At 54.5% G+C, this 16,124-nt stretch overlaps 7 protein-coding genes across 7 annotated transcripts; 4 read left to right on the plus strand and 3 right to left on the minus strand.

Moving 5' to 3' along the window:
• Window positions 1-1,052: 1,052 nt before the first annotated feature.
• On the plus strand, window positions 1,053-3,056 carry GMORB2_5821 (ubiquitin carboxyl-terminal hydrolase 16; the record flags this gene model as incomplete). Its single annotated transcript, XM_035467791.1, has 1 exon — window positions 1,053-3,056. The coding sequence occupies one exon, from the start codon at window positions 1,053-1,055 to the stop codon at window positions 3,054-3,056; it is 2,004 nt and encodes a 667-aa protein (XP_035322757.1).
• A 429-nt stretch (window positions 3,057-3,485) lies between these two features.
• On the minus strand, window positions 3,486-5,725 carry GMORB2_5822 (Sugar (and other) transporter; the record flags this gene model as incomplete). The annotated part of the gene is made up of 6 exons (XM_035467792.1): window positions 3,486-3,672; window positions 3,766-3,991; window positions 4,057-4,340; window positions 4,425-4,680; window positions 4,790-5,556; window positions 5,628-5,725. 6 exons carry the CDS (start codon window positions 5,723-5,725, stop codon window positions 3,486-3,488), a joined length of 1,818 nt encoding a protein of 605 aa, XP_035322758.1.
• Window positions 5,726-7,382: 1,657 nt separating this feature from the next.
• GMORB2_5823 (transaldolase) lies at window positions 7,383-8,708 on the plus strand (the record flags this gene model as incomplete). The annotated part of the gene is made up of 4 exons (XM_035467793.1): window positions 7,383-7,431; window positions 7,497-7,681; window positions 7,778-8,087; window positions 8,152-8,708. 4 exons carry the CDS (start codon window positions 7,383-7,385, stop codon window positions 8,706-8,708), a joined length of 1,101 nt encoding a protein of 366 aa, XP_035322759.1.
• Window positions 8,709-8,770: 62 nt separating this feature from the next.
• Window positions 8,771-9,816, minus strand: GMORB2_5824 (Helix-loop-helix DNA-binding domain; the record flags this gene model as incomplete). The annotated part of the gene is made up of 2 exons (XM_035467794.1): window positions 8,771-9,520; window positions 9,589-9,816. The coding sequence occupies 2 exons, from the start codon at window positions 9,814-9,816 to the stop codon at window positions 8,771-8,773; spliced, it is 978 nt and encodes a 325-aa protein (XP_035322760.1).
• A 915-nt stretch (window positions 9,817-10,731) lies between these two features.
• Window positions 10,732-11,398, plus strand: GMORB2_5825 (thiamine phosphate synthase YjbQ, UPF0047 family; the record flags this gene model as incomplete). Its single annotated transcript, XM_035467795.1, has 4 exons — window positions 10,732-10,894; window positions 10,971-11,061; window positions 11,150-11,237; window positions 11,303-11,398. The coding sequence occupies 4 exons, from the start codon at window positions 10,732-10,734 to the stop codon at window positions 11,396-11,398; spliced, it is 438 nt and encodes a 145-aa protein (XP_035322761.1).
• Window positions 11,399-11,559: 161 nt separating this feature from the next.
• On the minus strand, window positions 11,560-12,472 carry GMORB2_5826 (cleavage and polyadenylation specificity factor subunit 5; the record flags this gene model as incomplete). Its single annotated transcript, XM_035467796.1, has 2 exons — window positions 11,560-11,831; window positions 11,935-12,472. 2 exons carry the CDS (start codon window positions 12,470-12,472, stop codon window positions 11,560-11,562), a joined length of 810 nt encoding a protein of 269 aa, XP_035322762.1.
• A 1,466-nt stretch (window positions 12,473-13,938) lies between these two features.
• On the plus strand, window positions 13,939-15,981 carry GMORB2_5827 (uncharacterized protein; the record flags this gene model as incomplete). The annotated part of the gene is made up of 3 exons (XM_035467797.1): window positions 13,939-14,183; window positions 14,279-14,307; window positions 14,480-15,981. The coding sequence occupies 3 exons, from the start codon at window positions 13,939-13,941 to the stop codon at window positions 15,979-15,981; spliced, it is 1,776 nt and encodes a 591-aa protein (XP_035322763.1).
• Window positions 15,982-16,124: the final 143 nt, after the last annotated feature.

The following is a 16,124-nucleotide window of genomic DNA, read 5'->3' on the forward strand; positions in this document are numbered from 1 at the left end:
GCTCTTGTCCGTCTTTGTCCAGCTTGACCAAATACATGTAAGATCAACGAGCATCCGCGTGTTTTCCGTTCGGAGTTCCAATGGTTCCGCCTGGCCGGCTATCCTGGACAAATTCTCGCTTCTCGCTATGTCGAGCGAGGTCTTGTCTCGCTGTCATCGAAGAGTCAAACATTCCATGCTTATCGCTAGAAACTGCTAAACATGGCTCGAGTACGGAGTAGTACGAGCACGGAGTAGCATAATCGTAAAGTAAAAGCTGAATAATAAAACTTGTAAGACAGGCTCGTTTTTCTGGTAGACAATGAAGATTGGTGAGCGAATATATGCAAGAGTATCATCACCATCATCATCATAGGCCAGCTACCCTGTCACTCTCCCCTCTTTAGAAGAGTCAAGGAGAAGGAACTATTAATTAGGCCAGTTGCTGAATCGCAAACTGGGCAGAACGAGTAAAAGTGAAGTCTCGGTTATGATGATGGAGGAACCAGCAGCATTACTCAGTCGAGGTGATAGGACATTTGCAAAGTACGAGTAGGCAGACAGAAAGGAACGGACCCCACTATACTAAATTAATTGTTAGCACCAGTTCGATCCACCCAGTCACCGTACGAGGAATTAAGGAATACCTGTCATATCACGACTCTCCTTTCTTTCACATACCCGTGATGCCTTACTAGCCCTTCTTCTTGTTCTTTATACCTTGGCAAGCGAATCACCTGCGACGTGGTAAGAACTCCCAGCAGGATCTTACCCTCGACTGTGCTGCCCGACTACCCCGATCCAGAACTTGATCGTCCAGCCGCGACCTCCCCCAATCTAACCGACGACCCAGTTCTACCCAGAGTACGCAAACCATCTTGCCAATGACGCTGCTCTGATTTCGAGAAACATCCCAAAGCCGTCTTGAACCTGTCCCCTCCTCCTGCGTGGGCGGCCCAACCGATTGATCGAGAAGCCTCTCTGTTTTCTGCCTTGGGGGCTCTCCCCCCACTCCCTTCCCTTAAACCGACTGGCGGAAGAAGAGAGGACACGTTCCGTCACCATCATCGAATATGACAAGCAAATCGGGGACAGTGGCCTACGCGGCGGGCGCATCCCTGGCAGCAGTAGCGCTGGTATACGTCTTTGGCCCTACCTTTGCCCTGGACAACGACGATGGCACTAAGTCGTCGCGCAAGAAGACGATTGTCGGCCTCCGCAACGCGGCAAACGACTGCTTCATCAACTCGGTGCTGCAGGCGCTGGCCGGGCTCGACGACCTGCGCGTGTACCTGATCCGCGAGACGCATCGACGGCACATTGAGGACCCGGCCGTGTACGCGCAGCTCGTGCAGCCTCACGGCAGCGGCGCGGCGGATATGGCCGAGTGGAAGATCCAGGGTCTGCAGGAAGGTCTGCTGACGTTCGGTCTCAAGGAGATGATTGACGCGCTCAACGAGAGGCCCATCTACAAGAAGTCCATCTCACCCTTCCCTCTGGTCCGCGTGCTCGAGACGGCCTTCCGCCAGCGCATCAGCCGTCAGCAGCAGGATGCGCAGGAGTTCCTGCAGATCATCGCCGAGCGCCTGAAGGACGAGTACCACGCCGGCAGGAGGGCGAGGCAGCGCGCCCGCACGTACGGCATCACCGCGTCGGACGGCAGCGATACGAGTGGCTCGCTGGTCGTCGTCTCAGAGGTACCAGACTTGTCGGTCGAAGGCGTAGACAAGGACAAGAAGCAGCAGCAGGAGAAGGAGGAGGAGAAGGAGGAGGCGACGGAGGAGGGAGATGGCAGGCTGACGTCTGGGAGGAGGATACCTCGCATCGATGTAGAGGAGGACGCCTTCCCCATGGAGGGCAAGTACGAGTCGCAGCTGCAGTGCACGACGTGCCGGTACCTCCCGAAGCCGCGCGAGGAGACGTTCTGCACGCTCACCCTGGCCGTGCCGCAGGTGCCGTCGACCTCGTTGGCGAGCTGCTTTGACGCTGTCTTCAAGACCGAGTACATTGATGACTTCAAGTGCGACAAGTGCCGACTCCTGCAGGCCCGGGAGAACCTGGAGAAGAAGAGGGACAGGGAAGGTGCGACGGCGTCGGTGGCGGAGGCAATTGCCAAGCTGACGCACGCCATCGACACGGACCCGGAGCACCCCCCGGCGGGCGTGGACCTGGGTGACGGCGACGGCGCACGCGCGCCCCGCCGCCGCATCTCCAAGACGACCCGCATCACCATCTTCCCGCAGATCCTGGCCGTTCACCTCTCGCGGTCCATCTACGGCGGCGGTGCCACCATGACCAAGAACTCGGCCAAGGTGTCCTTTCCCGAACACCTCCCGCTCGGCGGCATCGCCGCCGACTCGCGCAGGCGTTACAAGCTCCTCGGCGTTGTCACCCACAAGGGCGGCCACAACAGCGGCCACTATGAGGCCTTCCGCCGTCAGTCTACGCACCGGCCGCCCTTTGCTAACGTCGATACCTTCCGCCCCTCCGACATCTACTCGCGCACCCCGACCCCGGCCTCCACGCCCGAGATGCTCTCTGCCGCCAGAAAGTCGACGGTCGCGCACAACAACGCCGCCCCCGCAAACCTCCCTAGTCCTGCCGTGTCGACGCCCGATCTAGTCCTCGGCGGCACGTCGTCCTCACCCTCCGTCTCGGCAGGCGATGTATTCACCCCTTCCCTCGAGTCTACTACCGCCCAAGCCAGCACCGGTACTCCTCCCCCCCGGCGTAGCGTTCCGCCGCCATCATCAATCAACAACAACACCAACAACAACAGCAGTCACGACACGGACTCGGGAAGTCTTCGCTCCGTCGCTGCATCTACCAAGTCTGCCTTTTCGAGACTAGCCGCCCCGCCTAGATCCAGATCTAGCCAGGACGGCATGGGCACCAGCAGTGGGAACAAGCAGAAGCAGCAGCAGAGTCACCCTCCGTCTGCGAAGAAGCGCAAGTCCCTACCTGAGAAGTGGTGGCGCGTCAGTGATGAGAAAGTCCGTGAGTGCAAGACGAGTGAGCTGCTCGGTATGCAGAGAGAGGTTTACCTCCTCTTCTATGAACTGGAAAAAGACTCTTAAATTTCTTCCTACTTAGCACGATCTTCCTGTAGTCATCTCTATACTCTCATTACCGCCCTCAGTATCTATCCTCCTTTCCTTCTCCCCCTCTTTTTCCTATCTTTCAAGCATTTTTGGAATGGCGTTGTTTGGTCTATTGGTCAACTCTTCTGGTTAGTAGAACACATGTATTAGAGCAGAAGAAAAGAACATAACTGCTTATTATGGCTCAGCTTTCAATTTAACAACATCTTGTGCGAGACAGTGATGGACGTACAAGGCGCCCGATATCAGTTGGTAGACGAGAGTAACATATCGAAATGGTTACAAGACTTTATACATGACACTGGTACACCCGAACAAGGAAAAACTGGACAAGTACACTTCTCGGGCCTATACAAAAAAAAGAAAGAAACAGATCCTGGAGGATTCGGACAATGTAAGCTCGAACTATGCATCGTCATCATGGTTCGCATCTACAGCCCCGTCTAGCTTGTACAGAGGCTCAAGCTTGGCATCTCGCTGGAACAGAATGTACTTCTTGGTCCACCACGGCAGCCACGTTCTCACCTGGTAGGAGATGTGACGGCTCGTGGGCACGCCAAAGACAAAGTCGAGTTCCTCGAGTGTGCGTTTCCTATGTTATGACTAGTTAGTGTGCTCTCCAGGAAGATAAATACTAGATGAAACAAAAGAGAGAAAGAGAGAGAGAGAAACGGAGAGGACTCACATAGTCTCTGGAACGATAAAGAAAATAACAAAGAATGCCAACAGGTTGAGACCAGCATAGAATCCAAAGGCGCCGGTGGGACCAGTCTTGGCCAGGAGCGAGGGGAAAGTCAAGCTTAGGGCGCTGCCGACGGCGTTGTTAACGCAGATGGTGAAACCTGCGCCTAGCTCTCGGTGGGACAGGGGGAATGCCTCAGAGAAGTATATGGATGGTAGAGGGCCCATGCCTTGATGACATGATCACAGTCAGCACTATGATTCATTGCTGTATGCGTATACAGGTGTCTCTTACCTGGCCCGTAGAAAGCAGTGAATAGATATATGAAAAAGGCAATGCACGGGACGCGCGCATCATTGCTAGTGGGCATGAGGAAGCACAGGCCAGCAGCCAGAAGACACCAGGCCATGTTGGGGAAGGTAACAAGGAGAAGGTTACGCCGGCCAAACGTGTCCATCGTGTAGACGGCGGGAATGGAGGTGACGAAGAGGACGATGCCGAAGCCCATGGAGGCCAGGAGGGAGCTGAGGGTCGAGTATCCTGCCTCAGCAAAGACGGTGGAGCTGTAGAATGCCATGCTGCGATGGGTTTAGTATTGATAAGATGGAAGGTGTAATGCTTCAGGAAGCTACTACTTCCTGAGGTAAGAGGAGAAAACTAACATATTTATCCCGGAGAATTGCTGGCTGATGACAATCCAGGCGCTGGCAATGGTTGCGCGCCGTAGTCGGGGAACTGCAGCCAACTCCCATGCACGGTGGAGGAAGCTGACTCCCGCAAAGGCGTCCTTTTCTTCAAGGACCTGGCAGTGGGCGTAGTAGAGGTCTCGGGCTGCCTGCATTTCCGAGTTTCGCAGTCGACAGAAGGACGCGAACGACTCTTGGTAGCGACCTTTTTTCATGAGCCAGCGGGGGGATTCTATCCACACATACAAGAGTTAGTACTACGGCACCGTCACGTAGTGCGTTGCCGGGGGGGGGGGGGGGAAGGGTTGTTAAAGGGGTTGGTAAAGGGGTCAATATATTACCTGGACACCACCAGACCAAAATGACAATAGGGATGGCCGGAAAAAATGCTGCTGCAAGCTGGAACCTCCAGGCGAGCTTACCGGCGCGGTAGAAGACCAGATTAGAGCAGTATCCGATGAACATTCCAAAAGACACCCACATCTGGAAGCTGGTGACGAGACCACCGCGGATGGCAGCAGGCGCCACCTCTGCAGAAAAGACGGGGATGGTGGAGATCTTGATTCCCATACCGATACCCATGAACAGGCGGCAGATGAGGAGCCCCCACCAGTTTTGGGTGAAGGCCTGCGCGAGGACGGGGAAGATGCAGAAAAGTCCGGTGAGGAAGATGGTCCCCCTCCGACCCACGAGGTTGTTCACGGGATCGGCGGCCCAGGCACTGATCAGGCCGAAGAGGGTGGGCCCCGCGTTGATGACGCCGATGAGCCAGCCGTTGTCCTCGATGCCAAACTCGACGGGGAACGAGAGGTTGGCGCCGTTGGCACCCGTGTTATCCCAGCCCTGGATGGCGGAGCCCAGAGAGCACAACGCGATGGTGAAGTACAGGGACCGAGGGAGGTGCCAGCGGTGCGTCTTTTCTCGCTGGAGGAAGTACTTGTCCTCGTCTGTCAGGTCTGGAATCGTGTCGTAGTCGTTTGCATTCTGGGCGGCCAGGGCTCCTCGGATGAAGACATCCCTTCTATCCTGGAAGCCATATTCCTCGCAGAATGCTGTCACCTGAGAGAGCAGTTCGTTCTTGGGGATACCAGTTAGAGGGTTCCATATCCTGTTAGGATTGAGGTTAGCACGCATGCATGAGCTTCTAGTGGCTGATTGGCGAATTGACGGTCGACATACTTGGCATTGACATTGCGAGAATCCCCGTAGTGAACATTCTCGACGTGGGATAGTCCACCGCCGTTTTTGATGTCCTTGGTGTCTATACTCGTACCCATCGTCAAGTTACACGGCGGCAGAAGGGGGAAGGTCCAAGCAGGATGTAAACAGAAACGGCTTCAGGAGATAATGACTATGAAGGCAGTGGGGGCAGAAACGAGCGGGATGGAGGGCCATTGTGAACACTTAAATACTGAATCCAAGATACACAGAAGATGTACTCCTGTATTTGGGGACATTCGGCTTCGTCATTTTGAATGGGAGCTGGGATCCGTTAGCCGGGGAAAGAAGGAGGGGGGTGGCACCTTCCGTGTCGTGCCACCATCTCACGATGGGAATGTTGACACTAGCGGAATAGAATCAGTATTTCCTCTCTATCTGTCTACCTTTTCCATGGGTTGGGTATTCTTACGCTGCTTGAACATCCCTTGACTCTACCAAGGCACACATCCCGTCGTTCAAAAAGCACATTTGTCTACATAGAAGCATTCAAGATGATATCTCAGATACCAACACATCTCTGTAGAATTGAGTGTTGCCATATCGGAAAGGACATTGAGCATGAAGACCACGCTAGAAACAGACCGGGGATGTGCCAGAATCTGGGGGTGGAGCCACAGAAAAATAACCTTTGAGGGGGAAATGGCATCAGACATTGAACAAACCCACGTTTTCTTTTCCCCCAACAGGAGATACCGTCATCAGCTTCAACCCCAACCACTGCCATTCCTCGGTGATATCTTACCTGCTGCCGAAACCGGCGTCCCATGGATGCACTCTTGACCTGTACAGGACAATAAGCGAACCTGTGCAGGGCTACGAGTACATGGGGAGTAGGGAACCTGTGCAGGGCAGTTTAAGTCTACCAGTTCAGGAAAGGCCCGTATTTGCTGTCCGATCGAAGCTGGTGGGTCTCCCATTGAGAATCCGGGGTAAATCAGATATGTGGGGGAAGTCAAGTCTTACGCAGATCAGAATTCTCATGTGACTGACAAAACCCGGCGGAAATGAAAAAAGGAAGGGGTGGATGAATAATTCTCAATCCCCTTTCTCCCCCACTCATCACATCGTTCCTCTTCCCCTCCCTCGTGCGGGGTTATCGTTTGTGCCCTGCGTGTGTCCAAAGCTCATTGCGACCCATGAGCGTCCGTTCTCACTTCCCTTCTTTTGCCCTGCGTGTGTCCCATAGACTGACTTTTTTGCCCTGTGCAGGACAGATTGGAATCGCTTCTCCACACCATGTAGATTAATTGGGCATGCGCGTCTGTCTGACCTGGCTGGTCGTGAGGCCGACCACGTTCTCCCACTCATTGACTCGCTGCCCGCTGCTTGCTGCCGATGACGGGTGAGACTCTACTCCATATGATTTGGCGACAACAGCTTCATTGGGCACGTAGACATATGGATAGCTGTACTCCTGTTTCCTTGGGCTCGGTAGGGGTATGGAGAGCTGTTCTCCGACTTCCCTGGGCTCTCCCGGCACCTGGGTGCCACTTATCGTCAATCGTGAGGGGTCTGGGGCTCATTGTGCTACTTGCGGCGTTGCTGTGGTTTGCTCTATATAAGAGGCTGTACCCTACTCCTGACTTGTTTCCTCTTGAACAAAAACACCATCTCAATCAGCTTCGGAGTTTATTATCAACTTGCCAGTAGCCAGCTATACGACTGGGTTCGCCAATCTCTTGTGTATCATTCAAAGCAAGAATCTTCGAAACAATGGGAAGCGTCGAGGCACCAACATGGCTCGAGAAGCTTGAAGAACAGCGTATGTCACCTTCTCGCTTCCTCTTCCTCTTCACTATCTGCCCCTTGCTGACCATGGGTCCATAGTCAACATTGATGTCGACTGGATGGACCCCGACTACGTCAAGTCCATGCCTGTCAAGCCCCATGACCAGACGAGCAATCAGCTCTGGGTCGATATCCAGCTCGGCCATCCTTCCAACGCCGACCTTCTTGCTGAGACGGCTAAAGAGCTCAAGGACCAAGGATGGCTAGCTATCTACACTCGCATGGTGTGTCCCTGATCCCTTTCGCAATATCCGCCCCCCCCCCCTCCCCTCTACTTCTCTGAGAAGGAGAAAAGCAGAGCAGAAACTAAGACTTGGAAGGCCGTCCTCATGTGCAAGAAGAACATCGACTCCATTCACGGCCGGGTCCTCCTCCAAACCCTCCCCTCCAAGGCCTATGATACACAGGCCACCCTCGACCACGCTCATCTGTACGACCGGGAATTCACCCGTGCGGGCATTACCCGTGACAGGTACTGCATCAAGATTCCCTCCACGGGAGCCGCCCTCAATGCCGCCAAGGTTCTGAGTTCCGAGGGTATCCCAACTTTGGGTACGGCGCTGTTCGGCCTTCCCCAGGCCATTGCCTGCAGTCAAGCCGGCATGCTTTATATCAGTCCTTACTTCAATGGTAAGACAACTCTTGCTCGATGCAATGTATGCATGTGGGAGACGGTCGCTCACTGAATGTTCAGAGACCCGCGCACACGATGATCTATCCCTCTGGCCCGACGTCGCCGACCCCGCAACCCAGCACCCCATGAGCGCCCGCGTATTCCATATCCTCGAGACATACCGCCGGCTGTACAAGGAGACTGGACGGGAGCAGCCTTTCCTCAAGAATGCCAGCTTCATCTCCCCGCAGGAGTGCATGGCGGCCGGCGAGTTGGGCTGCCACTCTGCCACCATCTCGCACACGGTTCTGAACCAGCTCGCCCAGCTCAAGTATGATGCTTCCAAGCAGCCCGGCGAGGGCAGCCCCAAACCTAGCCACGTGTACAAGAATCCTGCGCCTGTTCCCCAGAGGCTTAGGAAGCTGGCTACCATCGACCCACTCGCCCCACCCAACTGGGATGGCAAACTGGCTAGCACGGACATTGATTACCTCGCCAACGGGGGCGCTGAGCTCACAAAGGCTATCGAGGCAGACCCTACATCTAAGGAGAGGCTGGCTATTGCGCTCGAACTCTTCACCGGTGGAGAGAATCGCAGCAAGGACAAGGTCGAGGCTGCGTTGAAGGCTCTCGGGTAGGCGGTGTTCACTTCGATGTTTGCTACCGTATTAAAGAGGGAGAGATGGAAATTGGATACATATCAGATATAGTTTGAACGCCATGAAATTCGAGTCCCTTGCTGCTGCTGTCGTCGACCACCATTCATACCATCGGGGATGCCTAGCTGGCTAGACATCTGCATCTGCATTGCCTCAGCATCAAACGGCATGTCATTCAGCTCGTAGCTTCTCAAACTGAAATCCTCGAGACTATTGTCCACAAAGGGATTTGCTGGTGCTATGCAATCTCGTAGATCTAGCTCGGATACCCCACGTCCATCGGGGCCGACAGTCGACAGGGCGAGGGTATCCCATGTAGGGTCCGCCGCTGCCGTCGGTTTGGGCGCAGCAGCAGAAGCTGTAGTGGGCATGGTCTCCAGACCATCCACCACTGTAAAAGAGGGCGGCTCTCCTCCCGAGTGATACTTCCCGTCAAGACTCGGTGGACTCTCCTCCCGGTCATCCACTAGTCCGCCACCGAGAGGCAGTGATGGGCCTCCTTCGCATGTGGCGGCAGTGGCAGCAGTTTGTTGCAGTGCTGGCTGAGGGTCATCGGGCATATCAGGCAGCGGCCGTGGTTGTTGGAGACTGAGGCCGGCTCCGATCCGCCACTGATTCAGCTCGGTGAGGATCTCATCGCGCTCGGAAAGGAGGATATCAACTTGCTGTAGTGACACCGACAGCTTATTCTGCTGAGACCCGTGTAGCGTGATGCTCTCGTCAAGAACGACGTGCTTGGACAGCTTGTTGGAATCTATGTCTTTGAGGCTGGGTATCAACTTAGCGAGGTTCTGCAGTGCATCTCAAGAGAGTCAGTTGACGATGATGCGAATTTGGAATAGATGGTGAGGAAGCGTACCGCCAGCCGTTCTTTGAATGCCTCGCGCCGAGACCGTTCAAAAGCACGATGTGCAGCTCGGTCGTTGGCTGTCCAGTTTCGAATTCGTTTCTTCTTGCCATTGCCGCCGTGGCGGCTCTGTTGCTGGCGATGCCGCTGGTGTGCGGTTGAGGATGGATCGTATTGCACTGTTGAAGTATCGCCCTCTTCCACCCATTCGTTCCCGATGGAGTTGTCTTGGGCCGCCATAATCCCTGCCTATTTAAAACCAGACAACTTTGCGTAGTTTCCGTCTATCCAACGTCTGCCTGACCAACTTGGGGGTTTTCCCATCAAGATGCCGATATCGTCGACGCTGTAGCACCGGACACGAGAGCCTGATGAACCATAGCGGACGATGGAGATCGAGATCCCCTCACCGAGTTTATGACCGAGCCGAAGAATGGTGCGGGGGAAATAGGCGTGTGCGTGTTGGAGACTTACCAGAGGCGAGCCGGAGGGAGAGAGAGAGAGGACACGAGGAAAGCGAGAGTCTCAACCACTGATAACTCTCAATCGGGTCGGACAACGGTACCCCGGACTATGCAGCGATGGACTCGTCCAGACTAACGAATCTAGACTGCTACGAGTACTTATTGACTCCCCGCGCGCCGTGCGCCAGCTGTAAGCTTAGCTACCCTCTCTAGGGAGAGCTCAACAGCATGTACAGTACCTACTGCCACTACGTATTTAATGCGTGCTCGTAGCTTGCCTATAAACCCCGCCTCATTCGCCAGTGTGAATTACGGAGCACTGCTTGAGAACCTGGTACAGTACCGTTACGTTGCCGTAGACCGATGACGGGTGATGCCCCACCAGAAATACATCATGGGCGAGCAGAAGAGAGAGATAATGGGAGGGGGACCCATCCGCGCAGAGAGAATCTTTAACTGCTAGTACTGTGTGGCAGGTAGATAGGTGTTCATTATGCCGCGACCAAGCAACCACGCAGTAGATTCCTCTGCCATTGCCACATTTTTCATCAGTCTCATTCTCGTCCTCGCTCTATTTCCAGACCTCTTCTACACCACCTGGTCAGCCTCCTTTGCCATTTTCCTCCCGTCATTTTTCACCAGCAGCTCCTCTCCCAACTCGTTAAGCAGGCGCAACAGCCCCTCCGTCACCATGTGGTCCCAGAAGCAGTTCACTCTCCAGCCCAAGTCGCGTGGTTCATACCTCATCACCAACCAGGTCGTCCAGGCTGTTCCCGAGATTAGGGAATACAAGGTCGGCCTGCTCAACCTGTTCATCCAGCACACGAGCTGCGCCCTCAGTCTGAACGAGAACTGTGAGCAATGAACATCCCCGAGAACCCTACCCCACTTCGCGACTGTAGCTGATAAAAATTTGGTACTAATAATCAGTCGATGAGGATGTTCGTGAGGACATGAGTGACGCTCTGGATCGTATTGCTCCTGAGGAGGGTCCCAAGGGAGAGGCTCTTTACCGTCATGAGTACGTTTTCTCTCCTTCCTTTACCCCTAGCTCCCTAGAACGAAGAGGCAGATGGGAAAAAAAGGGGTTCTTGTTAATACCAAAACAGTGCCGAGGGTCTTGATGACATGCCCGCCCATATCAAGTCGGCCCTCATTGGAGCCAGCGTCACCATTCCTATCAAGGACGGAAAGTTGGTCAGTTACCTCAACCTTCCCCAAATGGACAGCCTCTGAGCTGACATTCTCTCCTTTGTACGCAGGCCACCGGCACATGGCAGGGGATCTGGTACCTCGAGTTCCGAGCTAGCAAACACCAGCGTCGGGTTGTGGCTACTATCCAGGGAGAAAAGGCATAAAGGGAGGTGCCCATCCCACTTTCATAGGAACAAGACAGCCATAATAAAAAAGAAAAGCCACATAAATTCACCCTTTCTTTGCAGTAGTACATGCAGCGCCAAACTCCAGCTTCTACTCCCAAATCCCTTTACTCTTATGTGCTTGTGTACATGTCTCTCCATCACGAGGCCTGGTTGTTCTGCTGGACCGGCTCTTCCTTCATCTCCGTGTCGTCGCCGGCCAGAACCTTCGTCCGCGGAACGTATCCCTCCGGGGCAGCGGAGCCCGGCGTTACGGCAACGACCTTGCCATTCTCGTCGACGAATTCAAAGTTGTAGCGGCTCAAGAGGTGAGGGATGGCCGAGAGCTGGGGACCGTATCGTGCCGTGTTGTCGTAGAGCTCAAACAGCGGGACGGCAAGGAGCTTCATGTTCTTAGGGACACTAAGGACCTCTGTGTGTTGTGTGCACGTGGTCAGCTTCAACATTTCTTCTCGCCTTCCTCCTTCCCCTTTCCATTCGGGAGCACAAGAGGAGAGAGCAGGGTGGGAACATACTCGTCTTCGGTAGATGAATAAAGTAGGCTTTCTTGCACTCCTTTGGGCGGGTAACATGGGCCGGAACAAAAGGGTACATGAACGTCTCAAAGTTGGGGCGCCACCACTGGGCAAGACAATCTCCTACTTCCCAAGTTCCCGTCTCCTCGCCCTCACCTAGGCGGCCGACCGGGGCGAGACGCTCATCAAGGCGGGCCTTAAAACCCTCGACCTCGTCGTCCTCAGGACGTAGGTAATCGCCGGGAAGCTTGAAAAAGGCGTTGGCAATCTGCAGCATCAGGATGTGCGGGTGGTTGTGCTCGTGGCAAACGAGGATGCCCTCGCAGGTGCGGCGCATGCCGTGCTCAGCATAGTGCTCCTCCAAGCGCTTCAGCCGCGCAATCACCGACGGGTCCTCCTCCGGTTGCGTCTCCTTGACCCCGAAGGTGTAGTTTGACAGCGGGTACAACGTCACCTTTTCCGGTTGGTTGGCGTTGAACGACATGGGAATGATGGGCTTGTGACCCGACTGCTGGGCCGACGGGGCAATGGTCGACATGGTTTATTGGTCGGGGGGGGGGGGGGGGGTTGTGGTTTCCTCGTTCCTAATCTATTTTTTGTATATGACGCTTTTATGCGTAAACCGCGATGAAGAGCCCACGAGATTGAGAGTGAGGCGGGGGAGGCTTGCGTTGTACGTGGACTGTGAAGCAAAGCTGCAGTGGTTGGTTCAGGATATTTACGGAGCAACTCTGGAAAGAGAGCTCTCCCTCCCTCTGTCAAGGAGCGATCGTGAGCAGAATTGCTTAGATAGGAGTGTGTCCTGATGAGGAAAGCGGTGTAGGTAGTCCAGTCACGTCTGGTACAATTGACAACCGTTACCTGCGCCATGGATATTTTTCATTGTCACCTTGGTACTAGTAGTCTTGTGTATGATAGAAATATATCTATTGTCAATTACAGTACTGCCATGCTGAGGCTGTCACTAGCATTGCTGATAGGGTCAATTGCATTCATCAACGGATTGTGCAATGTGATAATCTCTACTTTTGTCCACTGACTTCGGTCGGCCTGTGCCTATGATGGCAACATGTGCCCGGATCCTAACACAGGCTAAACTTGCAATTTCGACGAGACGAAACAATAACCCCATTGAGCGATGATGGAGTCATGGGCGTCATTCAAGAAAGGCCATGACGCTGATTGACAAGGAACAACTGACAAATACGGGTAGCATTGAAGCATTAGCACGACAGGCCTCGACTGGGTAAATATTATTTTTGGGATCACTGCGGCCACGCAGCCAACGTCGACAAGGCAAGGATCTGACATGCATGGGGGTGACCCATTCACTTTTTCCGATGATACTGATGAGACGATCACCTTTTCCCCTCACCTTTCCTTTTCCACTCACTACAATGCGTACAGAGAAGCCGAGATTGTCGTGATTCGCCCTCGGGCTCCGCGCGCACTTGTGAAATACTCGTATTTACAATGGAGGAATATCGGGTGCTATATTTCAGGGTCTCCTATCGCTAAGAGCACTGAATTTTAGTTTACTGCTAATACCAGCTAGTAATAGGCAGGGTTTGACCGCACCTCAGGCATTTATTCAGCAGAGATAATCACACAACCAGCCACCACCACCACCACCGGACCATCTACTACCGCACACACACACACACACACACCACACCACCAGCTCACCAAGGTGCGCCTTTCCCTCGGAAAACAGGACGGAGGGGCTAGGAAAAGGAAAGAAACAGAGAAAGGAGTGAGGGAGAACAGGGTTACACTCCTACTACCAATCGCAACCAACCTGCCACCACTTAGTAGCAGCGCATTGACGGAGATCGGCAACATTGATCCCCAGGCCAAGCCATTTGCTCTTTCTCCCCCACGCTTGCGGCTCCTGCCCCCAGATCTTGGGTTGCGTCATGCGAGTGCTGACCCCGAGATTTCTGAGACAATACGGTCCATTTGCGGGAAGAACGCCTCGCCGGTAAGGCCAACCCACCCGCCGCCATGGAGCAACAACTACTCCATGACCTTCGTCGCAAGCTTGACGACCTGGAGCACAAGGTTCAGGTCTACCGTCATGAGCTGGCCGTCGAGTTTCAGACCTTCTGTCACCAGACTCTAGCCGATGTGGCTCCTTCAACTGCCCTCGACATCGAGAATGCCCTTGCGGCTAGTTACCCTACTCATCCACTTCTCGGTCCTGAATTACAAGCAAGCAACAATACGACTATTGCGGCTTCTACTTCTGCGTCTGCTCATTCTAGCGTCACCAATACCAACACCAACACCAAAACCGACACCACCACCGGCACCCGGCCCAGGGTGGCTGACTCAGAGTTTCTAGCGTCACCATCCCCGCCATCCCCGAACACGGTATACGGTCTTCCTCCCGTCTCCCCAAGCAGCCCCCATGATCGAGAGAAGGAGTTTCAGGGACTCTTCACTCCATTTTTCCTACCACTACTAGAGAGCTCGCCCATGCTACCACCGCCAGCATTGCCTCCTCCCACTACCGCTGACAGTCATTCGTCAGCCGACTCGGAAGACGTTACGGCTACTGTTGGCACTGGAGGAATTGGCAGCCATTCTGCCATTGATGTGGCTGCTGCGCCGGCCGGGCGACAACACAGCTCATCACAGGAGCCTCTCCCCCGGCAGGGCGGCAAAATGAACCAGCCCGGCGAGTCAACGGATGTCATGCAACTCCTTGTGCGCCCTGCACACGTGCGCACCTCGACTGGCGGTACCACCAGCTCCTCCTTGTCCGACAACTTCTCGGCCAAGCTCCCGCGGAGTGCCTTGCGACGCCCGCTCAGCTCTCCCAGACCACACCAGGCGAGCCCCCGGCGGGTGCGCTTCGAGTTTGGAGGCCACGAGGTCCTACCTACATCTTCTCCCCGGGACTCCGATTTCGAGCCGCTACGCCAGGTGTCCTCTGTAGTCCAGGGTGATATACCAGGACACTTTGACAAAATTACTGGAAAGGAAAATGGTCCCGACGTTGTTAGCGAGCCTACTGAGTTCGACCCTCCGCCGCGCAAGATCTCGTCATCAGAGGCTCTGAGGGCTCTTTCGCGTGCTCCATTGGATGAGAGTACGGTATGGACTGTAGTCAATCCTGACAACTCCAGCGAGGCTGCAGCTTCTACGACTTCTACGGAAGTGCCTATTGGGTGGGGCCCAGAGGAGTCATCGTCAGTCACACCCGTTCCACCACCGGCCTCTACATCCATGCCTGTCGTCGAAGGCTCGGGTATTCGCCAACTCACAGCGCCCTTCAGGAGTACCAAATCCATTGTTGCCAGTGACGATATCCAGAGCGACGACTCATCAGATGACGGGGATTTCTTGTCCATGGCAAAGCCAATATCGTTCGAATCCAAGTCCTCGATCGGGCTTGCTCGCGCACAAACACGAGGCAGCACACAAACCGCTGCCGCTCCACTAACGCCACCCGCCTCGAAACGCTTACCATCAAAAACCCAGGACGAGGAGAAGGAGCTATTTTCCTCAGAAGACTACGACGACGACGATGACATGTTCGAGTTTGAGACCGGCGGCGGCTTGACTGCTCCTCCCAAACCAAAGAAGCGGACACCTGCATTTGAAGACGACACGAGCGAGGCTACAGGACCGCCCTATGGTTCCGCAACGGCGCGCGACGATGTTGGACCAGTCGAGGCTCCACTTGCCTCACCGGGCGTCCCCATCGCGAGACCCCGGGAGCTGGAATCCTCATCAAGTCCCTCTACGCTAATTACCTCCAAGTTTGAAGCACGGTCCCTGGGATCCTACATGGGACGGCCGCTCATGATGCCGGTCGTGAAGAACCCAGAGCTTCATGCACAAGCAGCCTCACTCGGAGACTTTAATACGTTTGTTGGTGGCTTGGACGGGCGCAGCGGCGTGGACGAGGGTGATCTCAATAGCTTCCGGGCTAGCCTGTCCCGAAGCGTTCGTTTCTCGGGGACACCTCGCAGCCTGACTGAACGGATGATGATGGAGGATGCTGAAGAAGAGGTCAAGCAGAATGGCAGGCAGAGTTAGCGGGTCTACGAGCCCAACATGTTTTCATTTTGCTTCTGTTGGAAACACCATCTTCTTTCTTATTTTCTTTCTTATTCAATTCCTTATAATTACTATTCGGGGAGCATATTCAAGGCGTTACTTCTACTGTCGGAACAGCTTAT

The sequence above is a fragment of the Geosmithia morbida genome (assembly GCF_012550715.1).
Source record: "Geosmithia morbida isolate 1262 chromosome Unknown scaffold_4, whole genome shotgun sequence".
In the NCBI taxonomy this organism is placed as follows: Eukaryota; Fungi; Ascomycota; class Sordariomycetes; order Hypocreales; family Bionectriaceae; genus Geosmithia; species Geosmithia morbida.